This window comes from Lonchura striata, chromosome 10 (assembly GCF_050655825.1).
Source record: "Lonchura striata isolate lonStrDom1 chromosome 10, ASM5065582v1, whole genome shotgun sequence".
Classification (NCBI taxonomy): domain Eukaryota; kingdom Metazoa; phylum Chordata; class Aves; order Passeriformes; family Estrildidae; genus Lonchura; species Lonchura striata.
The window spans coordinates 10,427,224-10,445,610 of NC_140712.1; the positions used below are offsets into that span (position 1 = coordinate 10,427,224).

Genomic DNA, 18,387 nt, shown 5'->3' on the forward strand with positions numbered 1-18,387 from the left:
TTCAGAAACAAGTATTGAAATTATTTTTCTTTGGAGATGTGTTTTTCCTTTGGGATTCCAAAGGATTAAAATGATTATATAGAACCGCTACAAAAATGAAAACGAGTACAACTAGATTATTTGGACTTAATTGAACATGTAGTATTGCACACAGAAAAAATATTAATTATTAATTATGTCTGAACTTGGAGAATCAAGGGATATGGGGCCTTGGAAAAAGCATTTGCCAGTTACTGTAGGTCATAAGAATGAAACATTGCCAAAAATCTTAGTCAATGTTTTAATTGCTTGTAGAGGTGGTTTCAGGACCAAATCAGCCCCTTACACATTTCCAGAAGTGTTATCTCAGCACAGCTTTGACACAAATTTGCTAATGGCAGATGTGAGCCCACAGCTGGCAGACTGATAATTTTCTGGTGTTTTGCCAGCACTTCTTTAATTAAACCACGTGTCAAGGATTTGTTAAAAACTGTGCTTTTCAAATGTTAACCAAAAGCTAAAAGACTAATTGGGTGGTTTCTTTGTTTTATAGTCTTTACTAGCAGCTCATTTTAAGAAAACTCTAATGGTACATTACAAAGAAAATACAGTGTGTTGCTGTCCCTCAGACTACTTTCATACCTGCATATTTCAGAAGAAACTGAGGCATAACTAAAGCTGCTGTTTCCAAAGCACAAAGTTTCTATCAACAGCAGGCACAGTGCATTTCAAGAAGTTTGGCCCGAGGTCCCACAAGACAAAGGAATCCTTCTAAAATTTAGTCTTGAGTGCTGCCTGCCCCATCACTGTGCTGCTGCTGCTGCTGATTTCCTCACGCTCTGAAGGCGCAGGAGGGAATTCTGGCCCGGGTGTCCTCCTTGAAACAGCCGTGTGCAAGTGCAGCAGCCCTGAGACACCTGACCCTGTGTGAAAATACCCGTATCCAGCACTTTGAAGGCACTTCGTTGAGTGCAGCCCCACATGCTAAATTTACATCATTGTGTTGTCCAAGCAGCATATTTTAAGTAGGAGAAAGATCATCTAAAAACATACAAAATTATGCATTCTAGATGCTGTATCTAATTTTGCAGTGCACAGCTGAAAGAACAACGATTTAAAAACCCTCTCCCAGCAGAAAGTATGTATTTCTAGATAATTTATATCTGCCTCTACTCAAAGGAATCTGAGATTTATCTTAGTAGATGCAGAGTATATTTTTTGCTGCTTTGGCCTCCCTAGTCTTAAAAAAGACTCCCTTAATAACCCTCTTATTAATCACAGGACAGAGTTTTTGAGGAAAAAAAGGAGAAATTCCAGATCCATCACTAACAAAACCCTGAATCCAAGTCAACATTTTGTTTACCAAAAAACTGTTTTCAAGTCTCCAACAGGCAGCACAATTTTAATGCCTTGATGTCACTGAGGGGAAACCGAGGGAGAATCACACAGTAAGTTAAATATCACAGCAAAGTTCATTCCAAAAGTCTCTGGGAAATTTTGGAAAGAGATCTGGGCTGTTTAAATCCTAGTCCTCTGGCTTAGCCAGAGAACATTCTTCACCTGCAGCCATGCCAATGTGCCTGCTGGCTGCAGCACTTTGCCTTGGCTGGGCAGGGGCTGTGCTGGCAGAGCTGCAGCCCCAGCGCCGCCACCTGCCCGCTCCACTTCTGCCTGGGAAGGGAAATAGGAGCTGCCTTTGGGCTTGCCATCTTCTCATCACAGATGCTTCTTCCTGTATCTTAGGAGTTTTAGTCAAGCTAGATATGACAGAAATAGTAATTAAATTGAAGTATAAAAATAGCTTGTACTCTCAGGGAACAAATAAAAAAATAGGATCTACAGGACCCCCTGTACTGAAGCTTCACTTTTGATTGTACAGGGTCTTGCTTTTTTATTTTAGGGTTTTCTGCCTACAAAAGTGCTGAAAAGCTAGAGAGGCCAAGAGAAAGTGTATGGCACATGTAGGTCTTTGAGAAAGGCTCAAGGATTTCATTTTCAGGGAGGCTGAGCTGTAGGCAGCATAAAACAGTCATTGCATTCAGCTGTGCATTAACAATTTAGGTGGGGTTAGTAAATGGTGTATTGATGTTAACTAGTATATACCTAGAGTATAATATAACTCTTAAGCCTTGGTGATTCATGGACTATAGTAATTTTGCCTACTTGTACTTCATAGCTGAAGAATATTTTAGAAGACATTAAAAATATAAATTAATATAATCTGTATCAAGAACAAAACAAAGTGTTTTTGCAGACCAGTTTGCTCATATTTTTCCTCAAAATTTTATATTGCAATTAAACCTTGATGAATGAAATGAAGGAAGGGCAATTGAGTTGGGGCTTCTAAAGCAGTAGGGATGTTCTGAGTTAGCCTGTTCTTCTGATTTTTGCTTGATCCACACAGAGTTTAGTGTATTTGTCTCTCCTTGGTCTTGCTTTAAAGCACTGAGGTCTCTGTCTTGTGGGCAACTGTCAGTAAGTTTAAAAACAGAAATGGTAGCTATATGAAAAGGATCTTAGAAGGGATGGGTGTCATTATTTGTTGGCAACAGCAATGAATATTTTGATATTTTTACTCATACATTGCCTGCAGTTGGTGTGAGTGGGGTGTGCAGGAAATGGTTTATGAGCCAGAAATACTGGTACAGAAGAACATGAGCTCAAGGGTCAGAAAAGGAAAAACAAGAAGCAACTAAACTTCACAATAGGCTGGTAGAGAAGGTATGCCAAAAAAAGGGAAAAGCATTCCAGAAAGAAACCCTTCAGGCTGACTTCTTGGCTGGTACAAACTGATGTTTGTTCTGCTGTAATTTAGTGTAGTGACCTTAATTTATGCCAGCTCAGGTTCTATCCCTTCACCTTTAGGACATGTGCAATAATTGGTTTCTGTGAAAAATAAATTTCCTTGCCTTGGATGGTGGTTGTGGTGAATAAATGTTCTGCATTGCTGTACCACACATGGAAGGAGCTGTGCTTCAGTTGTGGGAATATAGCTTTGCTTTCTGCATTTGGCACTAGAAAGACTTTTGATCCCACCCTTCCAGTGGGGTGGTTCATGGTCCTGTTTTCAGGGAAGGCTTTTTGTTTGTTTATTTTTAGGTTTTCTTGGGTTTTGGTGGGGTTTTTTTGTTGGTTTTTTTTTTTTGTTTGTTTGTTTGTTTGTTTTTTTTTTAATAGAAGGTTTGTTGAGGAAATCAGTATTTGCATGTACTTGGAGATCTCAATAGGGTGGGCAAAGAAGCACAGATGGCTGCTTGGCCAGAAACAGTGTTTATTCTAGAAGACTTGTTACCATGATTTTAGTAGAAGATAAAGTAGTCCATGAACCTTCCCCTGGGCATGTCTTTGGTACAGTTTATAGCCCGCTTGAAAACTCTTGACTTTGACATCTCTTTGATCTAGTTACAAGCATCTTTTTAGGGAGATGGTGGATACAAAGCAAGAATTCCTCTGGGACCTCTGATGTGCCTGGCTTCCCCAGCAGACAACCAGTCTTTTTTACTATACAGACATAAGAGAACTGACTTGCAGTTGCAACAAGAGTTGTTTTTAGTGATTCTCTTCTGTTCCCTTTGAAAATACAGTTACTTAGCCATGTACTTAATATGATTTCTAATGTTTTTGAATAGTATTTTTAGTAGTCATTTTTATTATCTAAAGGCTATGCAAAAAAAATGCATCTGTGCCCAATGCTTGCCTATTTTGGCCAGGCATAGAAATTGTTCTAATTAACCCCCTGCATTTGGTAGAAGTCTTTCTCCCTTTTGTATGTGTCCACACACACTTCTGCTGTAACTGCCGTGAGGAATCAGGCAGAACAAAGTCGTTAAGTATTTAACTTGTATTTGCTTTTGGAATCTACTTCACATGCAAACAAGGCTGGTCTGCCAAAGGTGTGCATTGCAGGTGGAACTAAGGAAGGATGATACTTCCACCTGTTAAACCTGCCCTGCCTCAATATCTGTGTGCACACATGCTTGTAGAAAAGCAGCACTTAGTTGCAAAACTCCTATACCAACTCCTGAGTTGCAAGAGCTCAGGATCGGAAGGCATGACTTGAAATGCAAAGTCATGCAGTGGCTATAGTAGCAGCATGTAGAAATACAAAAGGAAAAGTGGAAGTATGGTATGGAAGCATAGGATGAGAATAAGAAGCTGCTGTGGTCAACTTTTAATAAGTTATGGAAACATGTACATTGAGTGTTTCAACTCTGTTGAATCTGAGCCCAAAAAGTTAATGAAGAAAAATGTGAAGCTGTTGTGAAAAGGAAGTAATTCTAATCTAGTATTGAATTTATTTTGAAGTGTGCTGTTGCTGAGGAAAATGACAGCTCAATAGAAGCTTTATTTTTTTTTTTAGAACTGTTGCTTCATTAACTTCACAAATTAATTTTTTTCAACAGGCACTTTTGATACTGTTACTTACAGCACAGCTTGTTACCTGTTTTAAAGAGGTCTCCTGATGTTTATATCATTCATCCGGATTAGAATTTTGCAATGCCTTCACTAACCTTCTAAAGTTCATTAATAGGAAGGCAAAAATAACTCTGCTGTTGATTATAATGCTACTTTTTTTTTTTTTTTTAATCTAAACAGATGTGTCCTGAAAGCAGCAGGAATATTAGAGAGGTACAGTGTGCATCATACAATAACAAGCCATTTATGGGTCGATTTTATGAATGGGAACCTTTTGCAGAAGGTAAGGGAAAACAACTTGGTTTTGCATTATTATACAGATTGTGTTTTGAAAAGGCAGATGTGATTTTTACTTAGTGGGAGCCATCAGGCAGCTTTGATCCACAGCTGATGTTACCTGTTTTTACAGCTGAACATGAGTCAGTGCAGATGAGGGTAGGATTATATCTGATACCCAGTTAAATCTGATAATGTTTGTTTCTAATGTAGCCATGTCTCAGTCCTTATCTATTGTGGGCAAAGTGAGGACTGACAGAGCTGCACCTCTTTATCTCCAATTAAGAACATTCAGTGTATGCTGTTCCTAATTAAAGCCATGTTTGCCCAAAAGGAAGTTTCAGAGCTGTACAACTCTGGTACTTTGTACCATGCCTTTAGGCAGAGCAAGGAGCCAGGTATCCCTGCAAGCACACGGCTGAAGGCACATTCTGCAGACAGCATTACTTCTGCAAGGTGGCCCTGAAGAGTTATGATGTGTTAGCTTTGATGCATCCCTTTTCAAACCCCAGCTGAGAAGACCCAGCCAATGCTGAGCCCAAATCCCTCTCCTTGCTTCCTACACAGCAGCTTTGACTCACTCCATCTTTTGCCAGGAAAGATGAATCAGGGGATCTAGAACATGCCGTGATCATTTCTTTTTCCCTCCCCTGCATAGAACAGCTTGCTCCTAATGTTTATACTGGATCAAGAAGGGCAATTAAACTGTAATTCACAGCACTGTCTTGCTGGTGAGTTAAGTGTAATTATTATTGTTTTTTAAAAAGTTTGCATATTTTTATTTCTCCCTTGTTCAGATTGGTGATGTACATCACAGTGATGTAACAATAACATCTGCAAGGAAGTTTAAAGAAATAGTGAATGTTTTAATCATTCTTATAATTGAACTCTTTAATTTGAAATCTTAAATTCAGTTAACTTTCATTTTTAATTGTGATGAAAATTCCATAACCTTTTGATGGCTGAATAAAAAATCTATTGAAAAGAAAGATCCTGTTGATGGATTGAAAAGGCTACTGTGGGGATCTGGCCACAGGAGTCTCTCTTAGTGAAAAAAGGCTGCATTTGTTGAAAGGAGGGAGACAGCTGTGGACTTTTTTGTCAGAAATTCTCTATAAGGTTAAATATGGAAAAAAGTTTCTCTCCAGGAGAACCTTTGCCTGATATTTTGCCTTCAGGAGGATACCTAGATATTCTTGTGCATCCAAAATATACCATCAAAATGCAGTATTTTCAAATCATCAACTGCAAAAAGTCCTGGTCAGCTGCAGACTTCTTGCTTTGGCTTCTGTTTGAAAATGTCAGCCAGGTATGTGTAATAAACAGCCTTTTAAGCAGCAGGTTTCTGGGTTTCTGTTCCAGCTGGTAGAGTTACACCTGTACAGACACAGGCACTGTGAGCTCTGCTCTCTGCAGGGTCCTGCAGGGATGTTGGGCTTTGCTGGCCTCTTCAGAATGGTGACAGTCAGGGCTGCCCCTCAAGTGTGTAAAACTTGAAAAAGCTAAAAATGTATTCTTTGGGGACTTGGCTTTTTTCTTCCTTCTAAGTGAAGGATATTACAAGGAGAAAAAGACTGCAAAGTTTGAGCAATTTCATTTTCTTAGAGAAAAAGAGAGCTTTTGCAAATCAGAACTTGGTTCACTGAAAATCAAACATGGTTTACCCTAACAGATATTGAGGCTCTTCCCTCAAAGTAAAGCAAATGTTAAATTTAAATGGAAATAGTTCTGTTAATTTTTTTGTTTTATTATTTTACAATGAATTTTTAATGGGAAGTTTTCCAAAATGCATACTTGACCAAGTATTCCCTCCAAATGATGTTTTGGTTTGCTTTTTGTTGTAAATTAATCAGCTCTAGTTTCGGAGCTCTCCTTTCAGGTGACTGCACTTGTCTGCAGGGCAGGACATTTATTTCCCAGGAATCCTGACTGTTTCCAATGTGTGTGTGATTTCACATGTGCAGCTGTGGCTTGTGTTAGGGCTGACTGATGTTGGCTCTGGAGGCTATAGTAGGAGCAGGGACGTGGCTCAGGGATCATCCCGGTGGTGTCTGTACACTTGATTCCGTTCCACTTGGTAGAGTCAAGATGTCTTTGGCTGAAGTGCTGGATGAAGCCAGCCGAGTTTCTAGGAGCAGAGCCACGCTCAGGTCTCGGGAGCAGTTGGAAGAGCTCGCTGCTGGCAGCCAGGCCTGGAGGCCGGAGAGCTGCGCGCAGCTGCCCCGGTCCCATTCCCAGAGCGGCCCTGGTCCCGTTCCCGGAGCGGCCCCGGTCCTGTTCCCAGAGCGGCCCCGTTCCCATTCCCGGTGCGGTCCCGTTCCCATTCCCGGAGCGGTCCCGGTCCTGTTCCTGTTCCCGGAGCGGTCCCGGTCCCGTTCCCGGAGCGGCCCCGGTCCTGTTCCCGGAGCAGCCCCGGTCCTGTTCCTGGAGCAGCCCCGGTCCTGTTCCCGTTCCCGGAGCAGCCCTGGTCCTGTTCCCGTTCCCGGAGCGGTCCCGGTCCCGTTCCCGGAGCAGCCCCGGTCCTGTTCCCGTTCCCGGAGCAGCCCCGGTCCTGTTCCTGTTCCCGGAGCGGTCCCGGTCCCGTTCCCGGAGCGGCCCCGTTCCCGTTCCCGGAGTGGCCCCGTTCCCGCTGGGTGCTCCCGGGGCTGCGCCTCCACCTGCTGCGGGCCCGGCTGGCTCTGGCAGCCAGCAGCAGCTCTGCGAGGCCTGGCAGCCTTTCTTCCATTCCTTCTGCCGGGCCTGGCTGGCTCCTGTGAGCTCCCTGTTCTGGGTGCTGCTGACACACAGGACTTGTTACGGAGCCTGTAACACCACCTTGCTCCTGGAGCAGAGTCGGAGTCAGGCTGAGTTTCAGCTGGGATGAAAATTCCTGTGCCTGAAAGCAGGGTGTGTCAAATGGCACTGGTGTCACTGCTGCATTTTCTGTGGGGGAAAAATGTGTCCTCAGTGTCCCTCAGTGTTGTTGCTGCCAAACCTAACTACTGATGGGCACCACAAAGAATGATTCAAAATCAGCTGGGGCAAAAGAGGCTGACAGAGCTGGGAATCAGCACCCAGCCTTGTGATAGGTCAGGAGGCATCTCAGCTGGCTTCTCTTTACTTGAAATGTGTCAGAATCCAAGCATTGAATGAATGGAGGGATATTTGGTCAGCATGGTTTTTCATGCTGAACTTCAATGGCACTTTTTTCTCTAAAATGACACTCATGTCAATACTCCATCCTGAAGCCTGTGTTGTGTTCACAGAACTCACTGTACAGGTAAATCTGTACATGCTGTAAAATCATTTATCAGTTCACTTTTGTCTTAAAATACCTCCTAGTAACCTGCCTTCTAGCTAGAGATGTCTGCCTGCTACAGCTGGGATAAATATAAGCTCTGAAGAAAATGATATTTATAGCTTCCACAAGGTTTAGTAAATACTGCAACTTCAATACTTTGTGTCAGACGAGAAGCATTTAAGATTTAGTATGAATCAGTTTGAGTATTAAGATGGAGATTGAAGAATAAAGCAAAGCTGCTGCATTTATTGATTTGTGGTTTTTTTCTTGCTGGATTTTTAAGTTTTCACTCATTTTGAATGACAAATTATCTTTTTCTAGCAGATCAAAATGTAGTGGTCCTACGTAAGATGTTGAAGTTGCTAAGAAACTTCTTCAGTCTGCTGGCAATTGATGACACTGAAGACACAGAGTGAGGTCTGATTAATATGATTTAAGTAATTATAAAATAGAAGAAAAGCATAAGATCTCTTAAGAATCTTGGTCAGGTGCTGCAAGATACAATAGCATCAAGCACTTGGAGTACCCAGGAGTCAGAGAGAGCTGGTGTCAGAGAGGAGGTCAGGGAGTGCAGTTACCAGGACATTGCAGAAGCTGCATATGGATCCTGGACAGTCAGCTGTAGGCAGAGAGCAGCTGTGCTGATGTTTTAGGCTTGGGAGGTTGTGGTTCAGTTGCCTGGGCTTTGTGCAGACTAGAAGGGTATAAGGGCTTGAGAGGAGACCATTTATTCACTTCTATATTCTCATCAATAAGATGTTTTGTGGAGTATTTTCCATTCAGTGATGGAACAGCAGAAAGCTGTTCCAAGGCCAAACCTGAATCTATTATACTTGGATTTGGTGGTTGGAGTTCATTACATCTTGGTATGAAACCATTCTAGAAACACTGTGTAGGTTGATATATATGGAGAAATGTAATATTTGTGTCATCTGTTTATGTTAACTGGAAGTGGAACTTCAGTTTAGAGTACTCAGAGAATTGATTGTTGTGTATGGGTCAGGAAGGTGGGTCCTGGTGTGTTTTCTGAATGCCTGTGAACCTTGGCAGTGCAGTCCTTGAGACCCAAAGATAACTGAGTCCCAGTTTATTAATGCTTGGCCTTCCCTGATTTGTGACTGCCAGCTCCCTGGGGCTTAGGAGAGGCTGTGCTGAGCTACATTTACATTCTCTTAGCTTTGTGTGCAATACTTGGACAACCTAATGTTTTCACCCAGAGGACAAGAAGTCATCTTAATATTGTATTTATACTTTCTCAAGTAACTTACTTCTAGTTAGTGAGCATACACATATACATATATCCTTCGACTATATATGTATATATACATATAAACTGGGAATCTATACACAGTATCTCTAGAAATAATCCAGCTGTGCTGCAGTTCACCCAGCTGCAAGTTATTATATTCAATGAGGCAGCTGCTTGAAGTCTTCATTTCTCATTGCAGCAGACCATACTTCTCTGCTTCTCTTTTGCCTCCACCTGTTAGAAATTTCTTGATGGCTTCTATTCCAGTCTGTGGCTAGTTGTACTTTACAGTGCATGTCCTTTAATTGCATGCACTTTATTTCCTAAGACAATTTGGTTTTGCTTCTCCTGTTTTATGTGAAATGCTGTAGGCAGACAGATTCATCAATGAGGCATCAGTTTTGGGAGACTTGGAATGTAACGAGTAGATGGTGTTTATTTTTATTGACTAGTTACAATTCAAATAGTGCCTGCTTCCATAATGATAGGATACAAGACATCCTGAAGCATATACCTGTAATTACTGACAAGAGCTTAGGCACTATAGGCATAAAATCCCTCTTGAATTCTGATGGAATATGATCTCTAATTTCCTTCAGACTCAGTGGAAATCCTTTGTGAGGCAGTGAAATATCCATTTTTTCACACATTACTGAAAATTCTATTTCACTTTTAACGGAAATGTTTTTGAAATATTGGTCACTTATGAGACTAAGATTTATTCAAATGCAGAACAAGAAGTTCACTTATGCTATGTCCCTGTTTCCTCCTTTATTTATTGCTTGTTTGTGAATGGATCACAAGAGAAAGCCCATGGAAGTTTGTAGTTTTATTAGTACAGTTGTGGTAAAGTATCTGAGGCATTTCTTTGACTTCATCTATAAATCTGCTTCCTGAACATCTGTTGTGTTGAGCTTGACCTGGAAATTGTAAATATCCTGTGTATTACTGAAATATGTAACTACTTCTATAGAAAGCTTTAATAAAAAAAATTGCTTAGATATTTATGTATATGGAAACCTAGTGCTTCCACATGGCAACTTACCTTTTATAGCTATTCTTTCTTTATAATTTCATTAATATACATATTTTGATTTGCATTTCTAAGAAGCTTAGTGATAGTAGAGCTTGGCTTTTACAATAATTAATAATGCATATAAATTTTTAAGTGGACTATTTTAAGCAGGGCCCACCATACTCTGGTGACTGAAGTGAGCCATTTCTCTGTAATAGATCACATGCACCACAGGTAATGTTTCTAATTCATTGTGCATACTTTAATTTCCTTACTTTTCTATGTGCTCTTTGGAGGGGAAAGTGGGTTAAGAGTGGTGAGAGCAAGAAGTTGGTGTTTATCGATGAACACCTGGATGAGCTTCAAGAATTGGAAATGGTTGTTAGTGCCTTTAGGAAAATGGGAAATTATCCATCAAAGGTTGTCATTCAGCTGTAAATTCAAGACACTCTGAAGTGCAATGGAAGATAAACCATCTAAACAGAATGTATTTGTAAAAGAAAGTGAGAGAAAGCAGACAGGTCATATCTGTCAGGTCATATTCTTACAGGCTTTAGATAAATGTAGCCTAGGTTTGCTGTAAGAGACACTGCCCTCTGTGTCCAGATGACCAATATTTACAGGTGTGTTTTAGAGTAACTGACCTATACAATTGTATTAATTGTGAGTTGGGGAAATGCCCCAGGAAGAATGATGCCCTCATTTCACTTTTTAGTTCTTTTGGTTGGAGCAGAAAGTTAAGATGGATGTTGTGGCTTTCAGGCTCAGATATAGAAACAAAATTGTATCCAGATTGTGTGATACTGAAGATTCTTAGGCTAGAACAGAATGTAGAAGGAAGATTTCTTATTTGCAAAGCATGTGAAGCAGTGAGTGGTACAGATGCTTTGATACAATGAGTCTGTTTTATCTATTAGTGTCCCTTGAAACAAGATGCAGACATCCAATATTCAAAAATGAATTAAAGACAAACACCTGCACCCCAAAAAATGGAATCAATGGAATGCTTTGATCCACAAAACACAAGCTATTGGTATTAAGTACTTAGTAGCTTTATCACAACTTTCTCAATGTCTGACTTGGCTGTCAGGCAGTCCGTAATAAGTGGTGCTACATGAATCAACAGTATATGAGCTCACATAATCAATCTGTACCAGTCCTTATCTGTCTAAGCTTCTTACATAGCTTCATTGTGTCCAGTGGCTGTGCTGAGCAGCCTAAAACTCGCTGCAAGTGGACAGCAGAGGATTTGGATCTCTTTGATTTGGGGAACAATCTGAGTTGTGTAAAGATGGGCAAGAGAATACCCTGGAAACAGAGGCCTACTAGGGATTGAGGATGTGGTTATGGATGTGATTATCTAGGAGTGAAAATTAGCATAGAGCAATCTTGCTTTAAATTAACATAGCCTAAGAATTTAATCTGCCCTGGCAGTTCCAGGGGCTTGTCTCCATCTTTTCTGAGTCCTCCATTTTGGATCAAGCGCAGCTTTCTCAGCAGCAAAACCTCTGCCATGTATGAATAAGAAATAAAGATAATGCTGATTCCTCTTTTCTGTCAGTTCTCCCAAAGGTTATGTGGTAACCTTTAATCCTACCCACTGGAAGGATAAAAAACTCTTTTAGAATTTCCATTTCATTTTGTAGCACCCAGTCTTTTGTATGTTGTGTTTGCCAAGGTAGGGGAGAGAACAGGGACAAATGAAGATGTTGACTATGCTATTTCTCCCCCTCTGCAGTGGATGGTTACTGTGTCCAAGTAACTGTTACTGCATAATGACTACTGAGCTTTGGGATGCTTTAGTCTTGTTTGCTGGTATCTATTGACTCCTATTGTCCACGGGAAATGTCCTCCATTAAGCATCAGAGACAAAATTTCACTCAAAAAGTTTGGTTTTGCTGTCGAATCAACAATGTTACTTCCTTTGAATTCTTTACAGCAAAGCACCAATGAAAAGAAGGCACCCTGTCCTACACCTCTCTGGGGATACAAAAATTGAGTCAGTCTGAATTCTCCTAAATCTGTTCTGTTTGGTTATAGATTCCTTTCGTAGCAGAGCCATGGAAGATCAGATGCTCTGAGCAGATGGATTTTATAGCTTCACGAGGAAACTATTTTGTATGAGTTCCATGTTTGTATTCCTAGGAGTCCTTGTCATGTAGACCTGCACCACCATTTCTTATAGTGTGAGGACAAGAAAGGGGGGGAACTTGGGGTTCACAGTGTTTTGCAGGTGTGCACTGCTTGCATGAACCCCAGTGATCCTGCCCTATCTCCCAAATTTATGAAACAGTCTGGAGAATAAAATGGAGCTCCAAGGTCAAGACTGTAATAATTTTAACATGTTATGCATTAACTTTGGGGAGTATTGAATAAACAGGGCAGCAGTTAAGCAAAGGATTATCAAGACATGTTCCATTTTTGTTGTTAAATGCATGAAATATTTATTCAACATTCCGTATACAATTGAGCACATTTCTTTTACAATTTGCAGTTTCAAAAATCAAGTGAATACACAATCTTTGCCTCAGTTAATGTGTGTGGAAATGTTTTTTGTTGATTCAATTATGCATTTCGAAAGGTTTGAAATAGTTTCATAGTATTTTCCACGTGTTTGATTTCAGAAAAGCTTTCACATTTATCTATTCCAGCCAAGAGCAATTGTCCTAATGTGGTGCTGTGTGTGTAGCAGGCTGCAGAGCTCCCAGTCAGGTTGCTGCTGAAGGTAAAGAAAAGCAATATAAATATAACTTTTTATAGGTCCTAATGGTATAAGAATTGTTCAGGTCAGCATGAGTTTTTCCCATTCTCTTCAATGGCTTTTGGATGAGGTAATTTAGAAGAAAATTCCACATGTAACTAAAAAAGTGAACAAAACTTATCCTGAAAAACTGTTGCAGGCTGATAATATCCAGATTTCTTTGTTTTCAGAGAATTGGTATGTACATAATTCCATGGAGGCTCAGGAACTCACTAGAAATTTTCAGTTTCTTTGAAAAATGATGAGTTCAAAGAGTGCACCTGCAGCCTCTGCTCTGCTCAGAGGTTCTCTTAAGCAGGGACTTGGAAAACAGTGACATAAACGTGGGATTCAGACTCTTCTTTCATTCTGTGAACAAATTACAGGTACACAAAGAAGGGCTTCAGGATCATCTCAGACACCAAAGTACTTTACTTCCTAACCCCTCCCCAAAATGTGTCTGTCTTTTGTTTTGCTGTGTTCCTGAGTAATTAAAATGGTGACTAGAAATGAAACGTTTATTCTACTGAACTTTTAAAGTACTGACAATTGTCCTAAAAACGGAAAATAGTACATGTATTTCTAGTTCTAAAAAGCTCCAAGCACTGAAGTAATGGAGAAATGGAAAAATGAACTATAAAAAGGGTCTTAGTAAACAGAGACTTTCCCATCTACTATGGAAGACTGATTTTTTCTGAGTATGTTACATTATATTGAAAGAATTACATATTAAGATACTTTTCACTTACAGTTTGTTCATTTTGAGCCCGTTCCAGTCTCAGCTAATATGAAAGAAAGCAATAACTTCAGAGAGACTCAAATGTGAATCTAAGCATTTATGTTCACAGTTTCCATTTGTGTACTGAAAAATTCATGATGCACACTGTCAGTAGTAGAACTTGCACTTTCCAGAAGATTTAGGTGTAAAATTCTGTTTTCTTAATGTAATTTCTATGGCATAAAATGGGTTTCAGAAATTAACACCTATGTATACTGAAAGGGTAAATATATAAGTTCTTGTTCCACTAAAATTTCTGGATTTTACCTGTTTAACATTCTAAATATTTCTCAGTTTTGAAAATAAGTTTTGGGTCAGTTTAAAGTGTGGCCAAAGCCTTTGGTCATAGTTACCAACAGCAGTGTGATGTGAGGTGACAGGTCAGAAGTTCTGGCTAGTTGAAAATTTTAGGAAGCCAGCTGAAGTCTGGAATCTGTTTGGTTTCAGATCTGGCAAGGCTGCTGCTGCTGCTGTGTTTTCCTCATTGGTGGCTTACTGGTATTTGATATTTAAGCATGGTGTGGGGCACTTAAAGCACGAGCAGTTTTTGCCAAAGGGAGATATCCAGGCTGCCTCAGGTGGGCCCGAATCCCAGGTGCAGCCAGCCCTGCCTGCGGGTTCCTGCTGCCCCACATCAGCTGGTTGAAAATGTGCCAGCTGCCATGGCCTGGACAAATGCAAGGTAGAAGTCATTTGCTCAAGCCTCACCTGTTCAGGTAAAACCACTGTCTGTGGGCTGGGAGGAGAAGACTCCATGGTTTGTGGTGTAGGAAAGCCAAGCTAGTCCCTGTGGCTGCAGCTCAGGGCTGAGACTCGCCGAGCTCAGGCTTAGCTTGAAGTCACTGTGCAGGATGTTGAGATTGGGGGAAGGGATGTGATTTTGTAAAGATAAACTGCTACTGAGGGTTCAAAAGGATTAAGGATTACAGTGTATTTTTTAATGTGGCATTCCTTTAAGAGCTCTCAGATTGATGATTTCCAACTTCATCTCACAGGCTTTCAAAGGAGCAGAGTTCACAGCTCTCACTGATGTTACTGTTTGCTAGAAAAATGAGGCTACATATTAATATGAATGTGGGTGCCTACTGCACATTATTAATTAAATATTGGCATTTTTGTGTTCTCTGGAATGTTCTGTTAGTGTTTTGATGGAGTTACTTGGTAGTGCTGAGTGTTATAAAGGGAATTAAAAAGATTTTGCCAATTTAGACAGTATAAGTAGTTGGACTGGCATTTATATATGCTCCTTCTTGTTCTGATGAATTACTATTTTCAAAGCAAGGAAACTCTTACCCACTGTGAAGAAAAAACTTACAATATGGATGAACATCAGAAGAAAGAGATTCCCAGTGGTAGTATATAAAATGAAAAGCAGAACTGGCTTCTATTGTGCTGTTTCCATTAGACATCTTGGAAGTTTTATAAGTGTGGTGCATAATAAATATCTAAGCCACAGTTTGAGGTCTTTTACAAAGGACAGACAATTCTTGTTAATATTTTTCTGGATCAGTCCTCACTCTTACATAGAGATTGATACAAATCTCTGGCATTTGTCCACCGAGCCAACTTGTGAATTTGTTAATTTACTTTCCATATTGCACTGTGTAACTCTGAATTTAAATCCAAACATCACAAATTTAAAATTGAATTTGAAAGAGCCAGAAAAACTGTGTATTAAATTTGCTCATATATCTACACAGCGAGGAGATCTGCCTCTGCATAATTTTGGTTAGAAGCCTAAAAACTCTGAGGTGCAACCCACTCTGGTTGGTTCTGCTGCAATAGTACAGTGATTCCTCTGGAGAGAGATCACAAAGAGCTAACTGTTTGGACCCATTGCACCACTGAGGTGAATATCAAGTATAAAAACAGAAACAGACCTCTAAAAGTTGAGCTTGATCTTTTTTCAGATGTAATAATATGAGTCTGGTGACATCATCAGATCTGAAAAGTAATGTGGACTTTTACTGTATTTTCTTTTCATTGCTCCAGTATAAATGTAACTCCATGTATGTAAAATGCATTACAGCAAATCCACAAGCAATTTCCTTCATTGTAACAAATACTGCATCTCATTAGAGCAAAACAAACCCCCAGTTATGGTGCAGAACATCTGCTTAATAATTTCAAGCTCCTCCAACTATGCTGCCAAAACATCTAAAAAGTCAACATCTAGTCCATTACTTTGATCAACTGAAGTAGTAAAATTATAAACAATGCACCAAATGCTGATCTGGTGAAAGGCAGAGCAGTGCTGCTGGCCCTGAGCTCGGGGGCTGGGACTGGTGGGGATGTGGCACAAGGCACTGGGACTGGGATGCTCAGGGAAGGCAGGGTGGGATGCAGAACTGCATTTCAGGCTTGCACAGGTTTCCGATCTAGCAGTGAGAAAGTTAGTTAATCTTTCTGTGTCCTGATCCCAACTGTAAATTCAGTTTCAAATACCCTCTATGTCTCATGGGTTTTCTGTAATGCATATGAGGTGCTTTAACATTACTGACAAGAGCCAAAGCATTCCTTAAGCAAACAACAGGTCATGGTTTACGTAAAAATTGGCATGTGTAATGCAACTTATTGTTTGTCTACTCTGTGTCTTAGGGAGAGGATCACATTGTGTTATTGCAGTGTTAACATTTTCACTACTTGTGTTCATTCCAACTTTGAACAAAAGCTCAAAATGGGAAAATGTTCCAGGAATAGAAAACATTTTTAAGTATCAAATTATTTGGGATCAGTATTGTCAAAACTTCAAAATATATATATATATATATATATAATTGTAATATTATTAGGATGTAAAATTATTTTAGTTTTCAGTGTAATAAGGTATTTCAGCATTGAAGTGAAACAAGAAAGTTAAAATTATTTTGACATCCTGGTGTTCATTTTCAGCAAAACAAACATATTGTGAGGAAAGATTTCAGTTTTCACAAAATTAAAAATTTTGAAAAAATGGGAAAAATACCAGTTGAATGACTCCACTGTATTTGTAGCTAGATTGAAAAATATGCTGAAAATACAATATGTAAAATGCAATATATCAAAGAGATTCTTGCACATGGCCAAGTCATTTGAATAGAAGAAAAGCTTGATTCTGAACAGAAACTGTCACGGGAAAGCAGAAATACCAGCCAGTTTCCTATTCCTCGTCTTTTATCCAGCATGGTTACATCTGTCTGCACACAGACTGACAAATTCAATTGTGGTGTAGATGATGGAATTTGATTCAGGAAGGTGGCTGGCTTTGCTGGGCCAGGTCCAGCTGGGATTGACTGTGGCAGTTCGGGCAGGTCAGAGGAGGAGGATCCTTTTCAAACCCTGCTTCCCCTTAGACCGAGCCCAGCGTGTTTGAAGATGATGAAGATGATCTGCTCCCTGAGCTGCTGCTACAGGGCTGCTGTTTCTCACCACAGGACAGTTGTTGCCATGGAGTTCCAAGAGCATGAGAGAGAACATGACTCCCAGTGTTTGTCCATTAATCAAACCTGAATCTCAGCAGCCAAACACAGAATAAAAACCCATTGATTTTAGCTCAGTGAACATACAGAACATTAGTAGGGAAATGAGTAAAAAAAGACATGCTGATTAGCCTAATTTGTCTATCCATAGTTTCACTATGTATTTAGAACTTGGTATTCTGAGTTTATAAGGTCTTAATTCTCCTTGAGAGGGTTCTCAATTATTTAACAATCTTGCTATCAAGTGTTTGCTTTTTCTTTTAATTAGTTAGGTTCTGGGCTTGGTTTTGAGGGTTTTATTTTGGTCTTATTCCAAAACCCATATCAGCATTACTGAACATTCTTAATCCTTTATTTCATACAGTATTTTCAAATGTTTATGCATGACTGTCACATATACCATATATGTTTAGCTTAAAAATAATTGGAAGGAAAGTCTAGTTATTTCTTTCATCATTTATGAAAAGAATAGCCGAGTCTTAGACTTAAAAAAAAATCTGGCTTTCTCTAGTGACTGTTCATAAGTGTTGATTTTCTAGCACCATGGTTAGATCTGATACTGCAGAGTAATAAGGATTATTTTTTGCTCAGTATATTGAATTTCTTCCCTCCCCTTTCTCTCTGATTTATCCTTCTTTTATATGGACAATCTCTTCGTCCCCCCTGTTTCAAATCCAAAGGCACATCCTGGAGCTAATGTGCAATGTGTTGCTCATTCCCACAGGTAAATTGGGCAGGCTCAGCTTCCTGCGTGTTTGTACAGCCCAGCCCAAGCACATTTCACCATTATCTGCTTTACAATTACAGCCAAACGACATTTCTTAGCACATTCTGCAAGGAGAACAAGCCCCAGCTCTGTAAAGTGTCAGGGGGCTGTGTTTAGGTTGAAAATCTTGTTCTGTGCAGCCTGCTACAGAGCATGGGGAATTCATCAGTAAACATGCTTGGCACCAGCCCCGCGGGCTGAGACAGAGGAAATGGGATCCTGGTGCTGTACGTGAAGCTATGCCTGCCCTCACTGCACAGCCCGGAGCAAGATCTCAATCTCCAGCTCACATTTAGCATTATTCTTCAGGACATTTTGGGGATAGGAATGATCTTTTAATACAGGAGTGCTTTTTGCCCTTTTTCTAATACACAATGTTTTGTAAAGTCACCTCTGGCTTATCCAATAGTAGCAGTAATTCTGAAATTTT

At 40.0% G+C, this 18,387-nt stretch overlaps 1 protein-coding gene across 3 annotated transcripts in view; it reads left to right on the forward strand.

The window, feature by feature from the left end:
- Positions 1-18,387, forward strand: part of THSD4 (thrombospondin type 1 domain containing 4) — a 241,699-nt gene that overhangs the window by 60,410 nt on the left and 162,902 nt on the right. For all 3 annotated transcript variants that reach the window (XM_077785884.2, XM_085588694.1, XM_085588695.1), the window contains exon 6: positions 4,576-4,678. In XM_077785884.2, the coding sequence (XP_077642010.1) occupies positions 4,576-4,678 (103 nt within the window). The remainder of the gene's footprint in view (positions 1-4,575; positions 4,679-18,387) is intronic.